This window comes from Pseudocercospora fijiensis, assembly GCF_000340215.1.
Source record: "Pseudocercospora fijiensis CIRAD86 unplaced genomic scaffold MYCFIscaffold_9, whole genome shotgun sequence".
Lineage (NCBI taxonomy): Eukaryota > Fungi > Ascomycota > Dothideomycetes > Mycosphaerellales > Mycosphaerellaceae > Pseudocercospora > Pseudocercospora fijiensis.
The window spans coordinates 2,394,012-2,407,610 of NW_006921540.1; the positions used below are offsets into that span (position 1 = coordinate 2,394,012).

General features: G+C 50.9%; 6 protein-coding genes across 6 annotated transcripts; 3 read left to right on the forward strand and 3 right to left on the reverse strand.

Annotated features, from left to right (window-relative positions):
• Window positions 1-459: 459 nt before the first annotated feature.
• On the forward strand, window positions 460-2,209 carry MYCFIDRAFT_56883 (uncharacterized protein; the record flags this gene model as incomplete). The annotated part of the gene is made up of 2 exons (XM_007932398.1): window positions 460-915; window positions 972-2,209. 2 exons carry the CDS (start codon window positions 460-462, stop codon window positions 1,035-1,037), a joined length of 522 nt encoding a protein of 173 aa, XP_007930589.1. The 3' UTR covers window positions 1,038-2,209.
• A 625-nt stretch (window positions 2,210-2,834) lies between these two features.
• On the reverse strand, window positions 2,835-5,071 carry MYCFIDRAFT_86942 (uncharacterized protein). Its single transcript, XM_007932775.1, has 4 exons — window positions 4,635-5,071; window positions 4,540-4,571; window positions 4,277-4,469; window positions 2,835-4,224 (listed from the first exon to the last, which is right to left on the reverse strand). The coding sequence occupies exons 1-4, from the start codon at window positions 4,923-4,925 to the stop codon at window positions 2,896-2,898; spliced, it is 1,845 nt and encodes a 614-aa protein (XP_007930966.1). The 5' UTR covers window positions 4,926-5,071; the 3' UTR covers window positions 2,835-2,895.
• MYCFIDRAFT_178753 (uncharacterized protein) lies at window positions 4,969-9,523 on the forward strand (the record flags this gene model as incomplete). Its single annotated transcript, XM_007932776.1, has 26 exons — window positions 4,969-4,982; window positions 5,014-5,093; window positions 5,128-5,213; window positions 5,410-5,614; window positions 5,651-5,925; window positions 5,959-5,993; window positions 6,018-6,036; window positions 6,062-6,135; window positions 6,203-6,389; window positions 6,435-6,490; window positions 6,521-6,607; window positions 6,646-6,806; window positions 6,836-6,979; window positions 7,009-7,111; window positions 7,146-7,298; window positions 7,348-7,392; window positions 7,424-7,453; window positions 7,477-7,537; window positions 7,597-7,946; window positions 7,986-8,136; window positions 8,169-8,181; window positions 8,216-9,038; window positions 9,077-9,199; window positions 9,223-9,240; window positions 9,276-9,396; window positions 9,455-9,523. The coding sequence occupies 26 exons, from the start codon at window positions 4,969-4,971 to the stop codon at window positions 9,521-9,523; spliced, it is 3,483 nt and encodes a 1,160-aa protein (XP_007930967.1).
• MYCFIDRAFT_212440 (uncharacterized protein) lies at window positions 9,444-10,508 on the reverse strand. Its single transcript, XM_007932777.1, has 2 exons — window positions 9,979-10,508; window positions 9,444-9,876 (listed from the first exon to the last, which is right to left on the reverse strand). Exons 1-2 carry the CDS (start codon window positions 10,457-10,459, stop codon window positions 9,554-9,556), a joined length of 804 nt encoding a protein of 267 aa, XP_007930968.1. The 5' UTR covers window positions 10,460-10,508; the 3' UTR covers window positions 9,444-9,553.
• A 360-nt stretch (window positions 10,509-10,868) lies between these two features.
• Window positions 10,869-12,607, reverse strand: MYCFIDRAFT_56888 (uncharacterized protein). The gene is made up of 2 exons (XM_007932399.1): window positions 11,524-12,607; window positions 10,869-11,348 (listed from the first exon to the last, which is right to left on the reverse strand). The coding sequence occupies exon 1, from the start codon at window positions 12,562-12,564 to the stop codon at window positions 11,611-11,613; it is 954 nt and encodes a 317-aa protein (XP_007930590.1). The 5' UTR covers window positions 12,565-12,607; the 3' UTR covers window positions 10,869-11,348; window positions 11,524-11,610.
• Window positions 12,608-12,793: 186 nt separating this feature from the next.
• Window positions 12,794-13,593, forward strand: MYCFIDRAFT_78350 (uncharacterized protein). Its single transcript, XM_007932552.1, has 3 exons — window positions 12,794-12,905; window positions 12,963-13,046; window positions 13,100-13,593. Exons 1-3 carry the CDS (start codon window positions 12,844-12,846, stop codon window positions 13,407-13,409), a joined length of 456 nt encoding a protein of 151 aa, XP_007930743.1. The 5' UTR covers window positions 12,794-12,843; the 3' UTR covers window positions 13,410-13,593.
• Window positions 13,594-13,599: the final 6 nt, after the last annotated feature.

The window sequence follows — 13,599 nt, forward strand, 5'->3', positions numbered from 1 at the left end:
CTCTTCTATAACTACTCTAATTATTATCTCTAGTATTACTTTTATTTTTTACTTAATATTACTACTATATCTATTATCTTATCTACTATAACATTCTAGACTTTTAAATATTATATTAGAAACTATCTAGTCTTAGTAGAAGTAGTAGCCTATTAGAAAATAGGAATTATAGTTATAAAATAGACTTAATATAGATAGTTATAATAATTTTTATTATTTTTGTAAAAGTTATCTGTCTGATTTGTTTTATCTATTCTTCTATATACCAGAACTGCTTTTAAACCCCCCTATTTATTAATAGGATTTTATAGTAAAAATTCGAGCGGTCTAATAGTACCCGCTATGTGGCTACGGCTCCTCGGAAGCCTGCGATAGGTGCGGCGAAAGCACCACCTCCGAGCACTCCATCGTCACAGACCTTCATAGCATCTGCTTCCCAGCTACAACAAGCTCTCCGCCATGGCATCAAAGCTATTGAATGCGCTATTGCGGCTTCCGCCGACTGCTCGTACCTGCTTCACCGCTATTTTGAAGCCTACACCGAGCCCGCTTTCGCATCTCACAACGCGTGCCTTCTCCGCCTCCACTACACGACAAGCAACATACAACCAGGTCCTACGAGGCTGCCGAAAAGGTCTCAAGGCCCGGAAGCCAACATCGCCGCAACTGGCAAACACCAAATGTCCCGAGATGAAAGGCGTGTGTCTGAGAGTAGGAGTCACGAAACCAAAGAAGCCCAATTCAGGCGAGCGGAAAGTTGCGAGGGTGCGATTGAGTAGTGGAAGTGTGGTCACGGCATATATTCCTGGTGAAGGGCACAATATACAGCAGCATTCCGTTGTGCTGGTAAGAGGTGGTAGAAGTCAGGATTGCCCAGGTGTGAAGTACCATCTTGTGCGTGGAGCAATGGACTTGGTATGATCCTTCATGGCCAGCCTCAATGTGCATTCTATGCTAACAAACACATGCAGGGTGGTGTTGGCAACAGGGTTACCAGTCGATCGAAGTATGGTACCAAGAAGCCCAAGGCGGCTTAAGTTGGCATTGAGGCTGCCTATCCATTCCTGCCAACGCTGGACTGAGACATGTGCGCTTCGAGATTCGAGGACTGAGCTGTGCTCGATAGCAGAAACGAATTGCTTTCGCCGTGTTGTCCCAAAATTCACCAGGCAGAAATGCCTGCCGGAAAACCCTACAGGAAGCAGAAATCAGCGTCGAATGATCGCTTGGCATCCGAAGCGACGGTTACACTGTCTCACGCAACGAGCGGAGCTCGGCAAAGCCGTCTGGGCTGAACTGCGTTGAAGCCGATGTGGTTCAAGCCGGATCGCGATGCGAGTATAGCTACGGGCGGTCCGAAGCACACACATGCCAGCGTCAATGCTCAACCACAACTATTTGAGATGTTTCTCGTCGAGCTGCCAGGACGACCTTCGATGATGCTCGGCAGACGAATTTCGCCATCGCATTGGCTCATGAAATGGCTGAAAATACGAGTTCTTGTGCAACGCAGACACGCTCTTCGATTATAAGAGAGCTGACTACATCGTTGGCCGTTCCAGTCCTGAACGCTTCATTCAAACATTACAATCAGGACAGTACACAAAGGCGCTTCGAATTTTGCTCAGTCATCAAAATGTTCAAGACTCCCTTCCTTGTCCTGCTGGTCGCAAGCTTCTCGTCAGTTCCGATATCCTTTGCTCAAATCCGTCGTCCCAAACTTATCCATTCCATCTAGTCTCGCTTCGAAAGACGATTGTCCCTGCTACAAATCCACAACTACGGTCGTCCACCCAACTTGCACTCCTTGGGCTGGCATCTGTCCTGCCATCATCTGCGCTACCCCAACGGCGACTGTGACCAAGACCGTACCCAGAAATGCAAATGTAAGTCTCGGATTCAGAAATGCGCGACCTGCCTAAACTCGCCTAGGCTTTAACTCGATGCCGAGACAAGAATGTGCCGACCGTGACGGCATACAGCCCTTGCACGACTGATTGTGCGCCCATCACTTGTCCAACTGCGACAGCCACTGTTGTTGGGAAGGAGAAGCAGTGTTGCACTGCGTGGTAGAAATAAGAAACTGAGGACATCTTGTGGAACGAAATTTCTAGGGTTATCAGGATCAGAATAGGAATATGGTTGATTTCTGTTGGCTCTGTTGCGGGAATGAGATAGCATCTTTGAATTGGAATGACTCATCGCTTCGATCTATCTATCCCAAATTTCGATTAATGTTGTCGCTTTTGACCATTGCCATGTTCATTTTCGAAATTTAGAAGCTATGTTCTGCTGACTAGAGATCATGGGCTGAATATCACAAAGCGATCGATCAAAAAAACCTCTGTGAAGTCTAGAACGCGCGGAAGTCAACAAGCAGTTGATTCTAGCGATTTCGATCACATGAAGCAAGCACATGAAACTAATAACCCCCCCCCCCCCCCCCCCCCCCAACATAAAGGAATCATTTTCAAAGATTCATCATCCTGAACGCATTCAAATGATTACTGCCCCTGAGATTTGAACGTAGGACCTTCAGTGTGTGAGAATTACATCTGTGATGTTGTTAAGATCCATATGTCCATGTTTACTTGAGGCGAGAGCAAGACTGAAGCTTACGATAACCGCTAAGAGAAATGTTAGAGTCATATTCGAACCAGATTGTTTGGTGAAGAGGTAGGCTTACACTACACCAGGGCAGCGAGATTGTTGATTGGATGGTAGGATGGTAGGGAGGTTCGTGTGAGAAGGGAAGATAAGAGATGGGACAAGATGAGAACTTGTAAAGAGGGTTGGTTGGGTGAGTGAAATGCCAAGATTTCTAACGACGTCGGCGAGGTCTCGTACATTCATTCTTGTAATTGTACACTACAACATTCATCATATACCATACCATCAACCCTTCCTAAACCCCAGCATCCCAGTTTTCGGCACCGCAGGCTTGACACTGTTCAAGACAACCACGACTCCCAAAGCCAACGTGACAGTAGGTAGGAGCCAAGGACTGAACGCGAAGTCCGTGCCGGCGGATGTATTTCCAAGTGTAGCAAGCAAACATAATCCACACCCGATGACACTGCTCGCGATTAATCTTGCGAGTTGTAACCTGCTCTTGGTACGTTTGCTCAAACCTGCGATGACGCAGCAGAGGATGACGACCAGACCGATGGAGATGAAAAAGTATCCATACGTGAGTCCGAAGACGCCTGCGGTTCTCGAAGTTGCGTTTATGACGGCTGCTGTAGCGTTCTCGTCGGCGAAATCCATTTTCAGGGCATCGGAGCTTTCGGTTAGTTCTGCGTCGATGTCGGTTTTTCCTTCGATGGGGCTGTCGAAGCCGGCGATGTTGAAGATGGTCTTGAATAAGGTGAAGTAGATCCAATCGAGAGCGTCGCCTGCCAATGCAGTGTTGTTGGCACCATTGGCTATTGTTCGTGAGGCGTTCGCAGCATTCGGGATGTCTGGTATGAGCTCTAAGGTTTCCTTTAGGTTCTTGGAGACAAGGAGACCGCGATGGAGGAGCTTCGTAGCGGTCTTGTTGACTCTTCTTCCAGCTTCTGCGAAGTTGCCCTGCGAGATGAGGTTGTTCCAGTCCTGGTATTGGTTGACGAAGTGATTGCTTCGAACCACTGCTGCTCGCCAAGTGATGCATTGCGCCATGCCTTCGACAGCAAGGACAAGCGCGATATGTAGAGGGAAATGCAGCAAGGACCAAATTTGCTGCATTATGTTCCCGAAGTGCTCCTCTTCCAGCCAGTCAAAGTAGATCATGTACACGAAGTACAGGATAAGGACACAGCATACGACGTTGGCGACGGTGCTGGTAGTGAATTTCAAAGCCCCTTCGCTTTTCACAATCCGCTGACATTTCGAGGCGAGACTCACCACGCCCTCGCCAAGAATAATGAGGGTGAGAAGGGACATTCGCTCGATCAGATGCGTGCCCTTAAAGCTAATGGCCTTCTTCCAAATCGCTGATACCATTGTTGCTATGATTGACTCCAGGATGGCGACCAAGTACCAGACGACGTAGTAATGACTGTGGCCGTCCTTGTGAAAAGTCCAGAACAGACCGAGGTAGACCATCGCTGCAACGAAGTAGGTTGTTGCAATGAGCGACATTGGTAGAATAGTCTGCTTGTACTGTCGAGTAAGCCACATCGATTGAGTGTACTGAAAGACAAGTACCAGTCGGGAAGCCATGAGGAATAAAGTCAATGCTTTCTATACTTTCTGTCAGCAAGTAGTGGTCTGGACCGAGTGAGAAAATCCTCACGAAATAATAACCAAGAGACGGCTGCGCTCCGTCCACGACTTCTTCATCGCCGGCTCCTTCATGGGCCCTGCCAACGCTGTACTTTGGACCAACAATAGCAAAGCCTATCATGACAAGGAACTGGACCGCCTTGGCAACTCGCTCAAAGATCGAGTCGACCGAAAAGCGAACATCATAGAGACCGACTTGATACCTGAATCGGGTCAGCCGCATGTCAGACGCTGTTTGAGATGCCGACTGCGCTGGTATGATTGCTCACTCACCAGGTCAGCCATAGAATACAAAAGAATCCCACCTAAGCAGAATGTCAGCATACCCGAAGCCCGCTGCGCTTGCGTTGAAGGTCCTTTCGACACACATATTGCTTGAGCGTAGCGCTATTCGTAACTTCGTGAATATTACTGAAAACCGTCAAGTTGGCGGCAAAGAATAGGTCGTAGAAGAGCTCCAAGTTGCTAGCCTCCGTGTGTCTATGGAGCTCTGGGTTCTCATGAATAGAAGGCCGGCGGCTGGTGTCCTCGCACTGCAAAGGCTCCATTTTGCCGCCGTCATTCGAGCTTCGGGTGGGTGTCTGAGCGCGAGACACATTATCAGAGGGGCGAGGACTGCGGACTGGTAGTAGCGTGCTGACACTGTTGTTGTCACGCATGCTTCATCAGAGGCAAGAAAATTGCTCAAGTCATGTCAAAATAATGAATGGGGGTGAGTGACAGACTGGCGAATTCCGAGTTGATGAGAGGCATCCCTATGCACCGACCGTTCCATGATAATGTGAAAGACGTGCTGGGTACGAAGTGTGATATCCTGGTAGAGCCAGGTTGCGCGGTTTGAAATTCAACTTTGAATGTGAGAGGCCCGGGAATTTGGCATTGCATCCGGCTGGTTCTCGTACAGGAGTGTTCTTTTTGAAGCGGCTATGGTCCGTGCGCGACAGGGTGTCAGATATTCTACTTCTTTGGGCCTTCTGTAATCTTTTTATTCTTTCTATCCTTTGTAATAATTTAGTGCCTACAACTCGAGGAAAATCTGTTGGGCTAGGCGTATCGAGTAGCTGGCGAAGAATTGCACCCTCTTTAAGAGCGAGTAAGGCAAAAAGATAAACACCGCTTGTACGGAGGACAACTGTACATGAGATGATGAATGTACGTACAACTGTACAAGTCTTGATAGTGAAACGCATTGGAACTTTTTCGTCGCTTGACTTTCCACGTTTCCTGTTTTGTGGTCTGATGACGCGTCTGACACTTGAAGCTTCCAAATTTCCAAAAGCAGATGCAGATCTGTTTACGGAACACAGCGAAAGCGTTGAAGTTGTGGACCGCACGAACGGATATATTGGTATATATATCTCTTGAATGCTCGGGTCTTCTGCAGATCAGCTTCGTGTTTCGGCAATGTTGGTTGAGATTGAGAAGGGGAGAGAGGGAGAGATGTTGACTTCCAGCTTCGGCAAGACTTACCGTGAGATGGCGGCGCTGGGGGGCCTGGCATTATTGGAGCTACGCTGGGATCGAGACACGGTGATCGACCCGTCCGTGTTCTTATCATCAGGCTATCAGGCTGTCAGGCTGCCGCGGGGATGGGATTACGGCAAGATGCATTCGAGCACGAGGAGGGGTGGCATGATTCACAGGCCCCGGCGGCGGAATGTGACATGAGAACTGAATGTGTGCGGTGTCAAGCATTGGTCTGATAGACGCGTCAAAGCTATATATTCGTGAGAGGTCGCCTGGGCATACAGATCGCCTTTGCATTTGTTGGTCTGCACTTCTTGAGCCACACTAGGATACCATAGGATTTGCGTATGCAATGAGTGGTGCGTCAGTTCATATCCTCTTTGTGAGACAGCAGCGCCACGAGTGCAGTTCTACCTCTACCACTATTGCCGCACGATTGCTTCCGCGGCGGAAAATTTGCTGTTCGTAGCTCTGGGAAGCCCGAGGTGGCATTCTTTCCACTCACCACAGCAGCAGATGGGTTTCATGCGGTCTTCGGCCGCGCCGACACTATTGTTGCAGTGAACAAGTTCGTCCAAACTGAAATCGGCATCCCAAATATATGTGGCTTGCTTCACAGCAGCGGTCCGTTGCTACACGGTGATAGTAGGTTATGGGTGCACCCTTCGGCTTTTACCTTCAATGCTTGCCGCAACGTCGAGACTTTCTCAGATGCACACGGTACAGGAATGCCAAAATATAGTGAAGCTGGCCTTCCGTGAAACAGCTGCGATGTGGTCAACATGAGTCTTGGCAGCAGCGACAAGTTGAGCTATTTTGAAGTGCCTCTAGGGGAAGTAGATATCGATGCAGACACAGCATTCCCCTTGTTGATGTCTTCGAGGCCCCGTTCTAATGTGAATTTGCTTGCAGCAAGCTTCAAAGTTTCTCGAAGATGACGCCAAGAAGTTTTCATACGCTCAGACCCGCTGTCGGCGTATTTCCAGACCAGATTTCTCCTAGGTTTTTGATTGTATTGGTACAGCTCCACTTGCGCGCATCTCACGAGATTTTGATTCGCGACTCGCATAGCGGTGAGCGCCACTCGCACGCGCTGTCTGAGTGTCACCACGTTCCGCAGTATGTAAGGGCAGGGCGGAGCAGCGTACAACTGCGCGAGACATCCTGAAGTCAGGTTTTTTCAACGACCACCTCATCCACCATGCAAGCCCCCAGCCCTCCGTCGAGCGCGAGCGTCAAGGACAACGTCCGCATAACCTGGAGGATTCTGCTGAGATGGTAGCGAGGCAAGAAGGGTGTCTGAAGTACGGCTGATCGGCGCATCTTCCCTGCAACGGGCGATCCGTTCAGGGCAGGTGCTGTGCTGGATCTCTGATACGTGAGATGATGGAGACAACAGAGGGGACAACAAGGAAAACACGGATGACAGTGATATGGTCAGAGCACGCAACGATCGCTCGCGGTCTTGCGCACAGCTTTACTATGACACGACCTCGCAGCCGCCATGGTTCCATTGGGGGCCAGAATGAGTGCATGGATTCCTGGGAGCTTGTCTATCCAATCTGGTGGCACCATCAGATAACACGAAAGCTGACGGGGCATGAAAGGAGATAGCTTTAGCTTTTCTATTGAGAGAGGCTGTTGTTGGACAAAGCTGGCGTGGCTGGCCACTTTGCTCGACAAGACACAGCCAATATAATCAGGCATGGCATCGCTTATCGTTGATGCTGCTTCGGAGTCGAGTGGTATCGTATGGTCAATAATGCAAGGCGCGCTTCCCGTCGGCACTGCAGCGCGGCCGCACGTGAAGGAGGCATTTTCAATCATTCAATGAAATACCGGGCCCGGTTGCAACTCCGACAGCTCTCAGCGGCGCACCCCGGAGAGCGACGCTTAGCTTTGGTGAGGGCGCGGGCGCGGGCGCGAGACGAGCCACTTGGGAGCTCGTGCAGACTGCAGACAGCTGGATGGAAATGTGCAGTGGAAGAAGCGTGGGTGGTATTGACCCGCGATGCCGCTGCCGTTGTGTGCGTGGCTACCAATGTCCGCTCAGCACCCAGCGCCAGCGCGACCTGTGCTGTCCACATGGACGTGATGCCCACCACCGCTTCGTCTCGCGGGCTGTGCTGTAGAATATTCCCTGTTGCCAAGCACCTCCGCCAGCTGCAACTTGCAAGCTATATCCACATCAATGGAGCCACTAGCCCTGCGCCGTGATGAAACCCCGCCCCGCTTGATGGCGATGCCGATAGCCCTTCCTTCCCTGCAGAACGACGTCCTGACCTGCGTTTCAGCAATCGCAAGGGTCGCCGAGATCCAGATCTTTTCCTCTCAACATCACTTCTTGACTCCAAACCACGCTTCACCATCCTGCCCCTAATTCTCATTTCGTACAGCATTCACGTGGGCACAGAGCGCAATCATGGGTGAATAAGGGTCTGCAGCCAGGTAAGCCGCCGAGTTTTTTGCCTTCACTTGTGAGCCTGTCACATGGGCTCGCTTTCAAATTTGTTTGCAACAGCACATGCTCGCTCCGGCAATCAATGTCTTTGCCTTCCCACCCGCGAACTTATCCGAACATCGACATCAACCACCAGCGGACTCGGCAAGGTTACTGCACACTACAATTCCCCTGCACGTACAGATAGACTTCCCAAGGTCCGAGTCATGGCCGACCCTCGCCAGCAGCCACGTCCGGCATATTTCAGCAGGAAGATCTCCAGCTACTTCTTTCCGCAAGTCGCTCGCGATGGAGAAGGCCTTGTTGCAAGGCCAGATCCACCCACTGAACGCACTCCCTTGCTCGAGCCACCCACCAGCATACCCACTATCACAATCTCAACTTCTGACAACAGCGACAACAGGCCGCTGTCGCACTCGATTGCGGATGCGAGTATCCACAGACCGCATCTCCTTCGCGCAGCTACCACCGTAGCTGCCGTACACACCGAAGTCGCATCGACTGTCGCACCCACATTTCCCACTCGCCCAGAGTTGGGCAGAGCCAAGACCACCACGACTGCTTTCTTGGATCAACACACTGCTATGGCCGGCATCTCCAGTATGGACAGAAACAACCCATCACTCTTCCGCCGCGCCACCCAAGCCATTACCCAAACACTCGACCTTACCGACCAAAGAGCTCATCGGAACGCGCCAAAAGCGCCATCAAACTGGAATGACCACGCCCATCGACGTTACCTCGTGAAGATCTGGGACAGCGTTAACGACGTCACGGCCAACTCTTCAAAATATCCCAAGTCAATCACCGCTCAGCTGCGTGGGAACTCAGCTAGACCAGATGCGTGAACATGTTCCCGAGCGAGGGCGAAGTCGGGCTGAGCCGTGAGTTCATCGAGTACGTCTTGGGAGTGGCACTTCGCCACCCATTCTGCACGCAGGAGAAGATGGGTCGCTGGGAGGTCCTCGCTTCTAGTGGTTCGCAAAGGATGAACTGGGGTCCTTGGTGAAGAAGTGCTCCATCATAAGCTGGCTGAAAAAGAACCGGTCAGCAACCCTAACTCGAACATCCTGGAATGCAGCTGCTCTTGGCGCTCAACAAGGCTACTTATTAGTGATTTCAACATCGGCATCAGCAAGCAGCCAGCAAGCAAGCGCCTTTTCTCTCTGAATTCCTCTTTGCATGGCGATAGAAGGAGCATTGTGGAGCCGGATATATGAGCCCTTTCGGAAGTGGAGGAACGGATGATATGATCATTAGGAGCATGAATGGCATGACGGACGATATGCAATTTTTGGTCCTAGGATGAATCTCTGGCATGAATTTTAAAAGCCAGGATTCGGTTAAGCACTGCTCCTCTCAATAGGCTTTTGAAAGATTCAAAATATCTTTCACGAGGTCGTCAACGCTGTGACCAGCGGGACAATCCTTCCACTCTCCTCCATCCCGAATACAGCGGATTTTGTTGTCCAATCGTACGGTACAACTCTTCGTGACGCCGGCGCTCGACGAGCGGTTGAACGAGGCCTTGAGAAGGTCCACGGATAGTGCCCCATCTTTACTGATCGTACACGCCTGTATCTGATCCATATCAAGACCATGCTCCAAGGCACAATCCTCGATCAACGCCCGTTCCGGAATCCGTTCATACTCTCTGGTAAGACACATAGTAAATCCGAGATCTAGCCATGCATCATTAGCAAAAAAGTCCGACAGCTCAAATAAGAAAAGCAGCAAGCAAGCAAGCCAAGTGAGTGACATGAACGAAACAAAAAACCACGTACAAGTTTTCGCATCCGGATACTTCTCAGCAGCGCAAAGTTCAATGATATTCCCCAAACACTCTTCCTGTCCATGTTTACACTCCACCCCATCGTCATTCTCCGTCGCATTTCCAATATAACTTAACCGAAAATCTACTTTGTCCCCGACGCGTTGCATCGTCGGTAAAATCAAGTCATGCAGACAGTCTTTTGCGTCCGGGCATTTTGACATGATGTGTGCTTCCAGAGGGACTTTTCTTGCAGGAGTCGAGTCGGAGGATACGACGATTATTGTGCCGTATAGGAGGGTTGTGAGTAAGAGGGCTGTGACGGAGAACATGATGCGTTTGTGCCACTTCCCTGAGGTTGCGCGGGACCAGGCGCGCATGTAGGCGCGTTGGGCTTCGAGGGCGGTTTTTCGGAGGTCGAGGAGGGAAGGTGTGGGTTCGGGCTCGGTCCTGCTTGGTGGTTGGGGGAGGAGGGGTTGCTTTTCGGGATCCATGTTGGGATTTTGGATTTGAATTTGCGATGTGTGATGGATGGATGGATGGATACTGAGGTTTGATGGGTTGATGTGGTGCTTTCAACTTTCAAGGAAGTTAATTGAGATGTGGCGATACGGGATTACTCCCGCTTCGCGAAAGTGTGAGTGTATCGTGGCTGTTTGGGGACTAGTGTGTTTTCGCGACCAATGAATATTTTTGCTGCCATGTCGCTCGTCTTCGACTCTCGCACAAATTTATTGATTGTGATGGTTATGTGATATACTCTGGCACAAACATTTGAAATATGACGCGTGCTCTCATATCAAGCTTCTGCTGGGTCGCCGCGACAATTGAAACAAGAAATGTGGCTCAAACATTAGACCCAAAGCTTTCGTACGCATGAAGGAGTGTCCAGTGAAAGGGCTGCAGGACTGATAAAGTGATTGCAATCCTGCAGTCTAGCTTCGTCGACTGACTTATAGGACAGTATGTAATGTCCATCGTAGACGGTCCGAGGAAGAGGAGGAAAATGTGTCCTCTGAGTACAATTTTCGCTCTGCAGGTATGACACTGCTGTGGATTCCTGAAAGGCTTCTCCAGATATCTTGCTCTAAAGGACACGAGCTGCAGGTTCAACCATTCTACCATGATGAATGTCCTCCCGAATGACGAGATAGTACTCAATGTCTGCACCATCTATCCGGAAAACAGTATAGGTGCAGCGTACACCCTGCCACGGCCAGCCTGTGGTATACTCGTACCAAGCCTGTAGGTCTTGTGGCCTCGACCTAAGTCAAGAGTGAACACCTTGAAGAATTTATCATGTCGGCGCACTCAAGCTCCGCCGGCGAAAGTACGCGAATGTGATTGTGTAACCCGAGCAGTCCTCGCAGCAGTGCGTCCCTGCTGGATAAATCAGTGAGTATCATTCGATACCATCAGTCGTTATGAAAGGGTGCGCTAGCTCAAGATCATATTGTGTTGTAGTTTGTTCCTCATCAACACCCGGAGGTATATGAGTGGTGCATGAAACTGATGCTAATCATGTCAAGCTGAGAGAAAGGAGACATGAAGGACGTACCTGCAATGCTGATGGACCATGTCGAGACAGCAGTGATTCCTTGGCCAAGCTTAGACAGGAACAGCTAAAGGTGCGTCCAAGCATCTTTCATCCAGTCATGATCACATCCTTGCCCTTACCTTTAGCGGCTGGCGGTGCTCCATTGGCAGTCTCGGGAAGCTTGCTCAACTTGAGCTCTATCGCTTCCTTCACAGCATCTGCCAGCACAGTCCTGGTCATGACCGATGCTTTCACAGCATGGTCAATCAACGTCTCAGCCTCGGCAGCAGCCTCGCCTTTCATCCACATTTCGGTGATCTCATCCCTGCTCTGGAGGTAGCCTACCACACAAGCGGCCTTAATGTCCTGCTCGGGAGGCGAAGGATCCAGGATGTATTCATGGCCACCATTGGAGTTGACCAGTGCAGCGACCCCTCCAGATACCAAATCCACACAGTCAATGCCAGCATCTGCCAGAGCCGCACTCGCCACCGTGATGCAACCAGCGAGCACACTCATCATGCCCCAGCCGCCAGTCTTGCCGCCCTGCGAAGGCTCAGCCCAGAAACCATCTTCCTCGCCTTCGAGCACAGTAATGACGACCTCGCAACCGCTCTTCGGCCAGCGGTCACCAATGATGACGCCTCTCAGAGCAGTCTCAAGATGCACGCCGAGATCTCGTTCCGAAGAGTCCCGCACGTACCCTCTTCGCTGCCGCGTTGCAAAAGGCGCGAACTTGACATGAGTGGTCAAGAGCAAATTCGGGCTAAATGCTGCATTTCTGGGAAGTGGTCTGGGTCCATGAACTGTGCAGGTAATTTTCAGATTCGATGCGTCTGGTGTCAAGAATTGCTTTGCCTCTGTCGGTGGATGTGGTGAGATCTCATAGTATGCACTACCGCTTGCCGATGGCACCACGCCAGTCCGAAGAAAGATTTTGCGGTGTTCGTCTGGCTTTCGCGTGCGCCTCGGCCGCTGGATCTGAGAGTCCTTGGGTGTAATGAATACCGGAGGTGCTGTGCCTCCAGCAGGCGCGTTAATTCGGCGCCTGTCTGCTTGCATTGTTACCGTGAAGGAGTGGTGGATGTCATGGCTGAGGTTTTGCTTGGCTTTGACGACGTGAAGTTCGTTTGATGCAAAATTGATGGACGCGGGTCCTTGCATGCAGCAAGTGCGCGGTGGCGCCGGGAGTGTGGCTCAGCACTCGATCGTCATTGCAGTCACGAGAGCAACAAGGCGGCAACATTCGCGCCTCCTTGGAGTGAACACACTCCTCTTCGATACGCCTACAACGTATTCTTGGGCACCACAGAACAAGCAAAAACTATCGCAGCAGTCAAGATGTGCGGCTCCGACGTATTCCTGGGCATCATCGCCATCCTCTTCCCTCCACTGGCTGTGTGGTGAGTTACTCTGTTCTTTACTTATTTGCAGAACGATCTTGAGACTGACGACAGTAGGGTGAAGAGAGGCATCTGCAGCGCCGACGGTATGATCAACATCGCCCTGTGCTGTTTGGCGTATCTACCAGGCCTCCTGCATGCGTGAGTAGTCACCATCGGCATGATTCACAGCATATGCTAATGCCAAATCACAGCTGGTATATCATCGCCATCACACCAGATCCAACGTACGAGCAAGTCGCACAGCACGATGCCGAGCGAGGCACCATAACGTATTACTACGTCCAGACCGACGCACCACGATACGCGCCGAAGCCACCACGCGGCGGTCAACCACGAAACTATGGCACTGCCAGCTCAGCAGCGGCACCAAACGCCCAGTTCCCACAACCACAACCCCAGCCGCAACCTGCTCCAATTCAGGCAGAGGCCGGACCGAGCGATGACGCTCCACCACCTTCATACCAGCAAGCGACAGGCGATAATAAGATTCAGGGACCTTAGATCCACTTTGCAAGAGAGCTTGTATTGGTGTGCATACGATTGGACGAGCATTGGATATCATGATCATGGCTATAACCGCGTCCCGGAGTAGGTGCAGAAGGCAAGCATCGCGGGTAGGAGTGTATGTAAGTCGCTACAACAGGTAGCCATATCTCTCGTACTATTTCACCAAGTCAGCGCCTCTACCTCC

Coding starts and splice junctions, on each gene's coding strand:
- MYCFIDRAFT_78350 (XM_007932552.1), top strand. CDS start 12,844: ATGTGCGGCTCCGACGTATTCCTGGGCATCATCGCCATCCTCTTCCCT. Junction 12,906..12,962: donor TTCCCTCCACTGGCTGTGTG/GTGAGTTACTCT, acceptor TGACGACAGTAG/GGTGAAGAGAGGCATCTGCA. Junction 13,047..13,099: donor CTACCAGGCCTCCTGCATGC/GTGAGTAGTCAC, acceptor GCCAAATCACAG/CTGGTATATCATCGCCATCA.
- MYCFIDRAFT_212440 (XM_007932777.1), bottom strand. CDS start 10,459: ATGGATCCCGAAAAGCAACCCCTCCTCCCCCAACCACCAAGCAGGACC. Junction 9,877..9,978: donor GTATCCGGATGCGAAAACTT/GTACGTGGTTTT, acceptor ATGCATGGCTAG/ATCTCGGATTTACTATGTGT.
- MYCFIDRAFT_86942 (XM_007932775.1), bottom strand. CDS start 4,925: ATGCGTGACAACAACAGTGTCAGCACGCTACTACCAGTCCGCAGTCCT. Junction 4,572..4,634: donor GCGCTACGCTCAAGCAATAT/GTGTGTCGAAAG, acceptor CATTCTGCTTAG/GTGGGATTCTTTTGTATTCT. Junction 4,225..4,276: donor CGTCTCTTGGTTATTATTTC/GTGAGGATTTTC, acceptor CAGAAAGTATAG/AAAGCATTGACTTTATTCCT.
- MYCFIDRAFT_56888 (XM_007932399.1), bottom strand. CDS start 12,564: ATGCAAGCAGACAGGCGCCGAATTAACGCGCCTGCTGGAGGCACAGCA.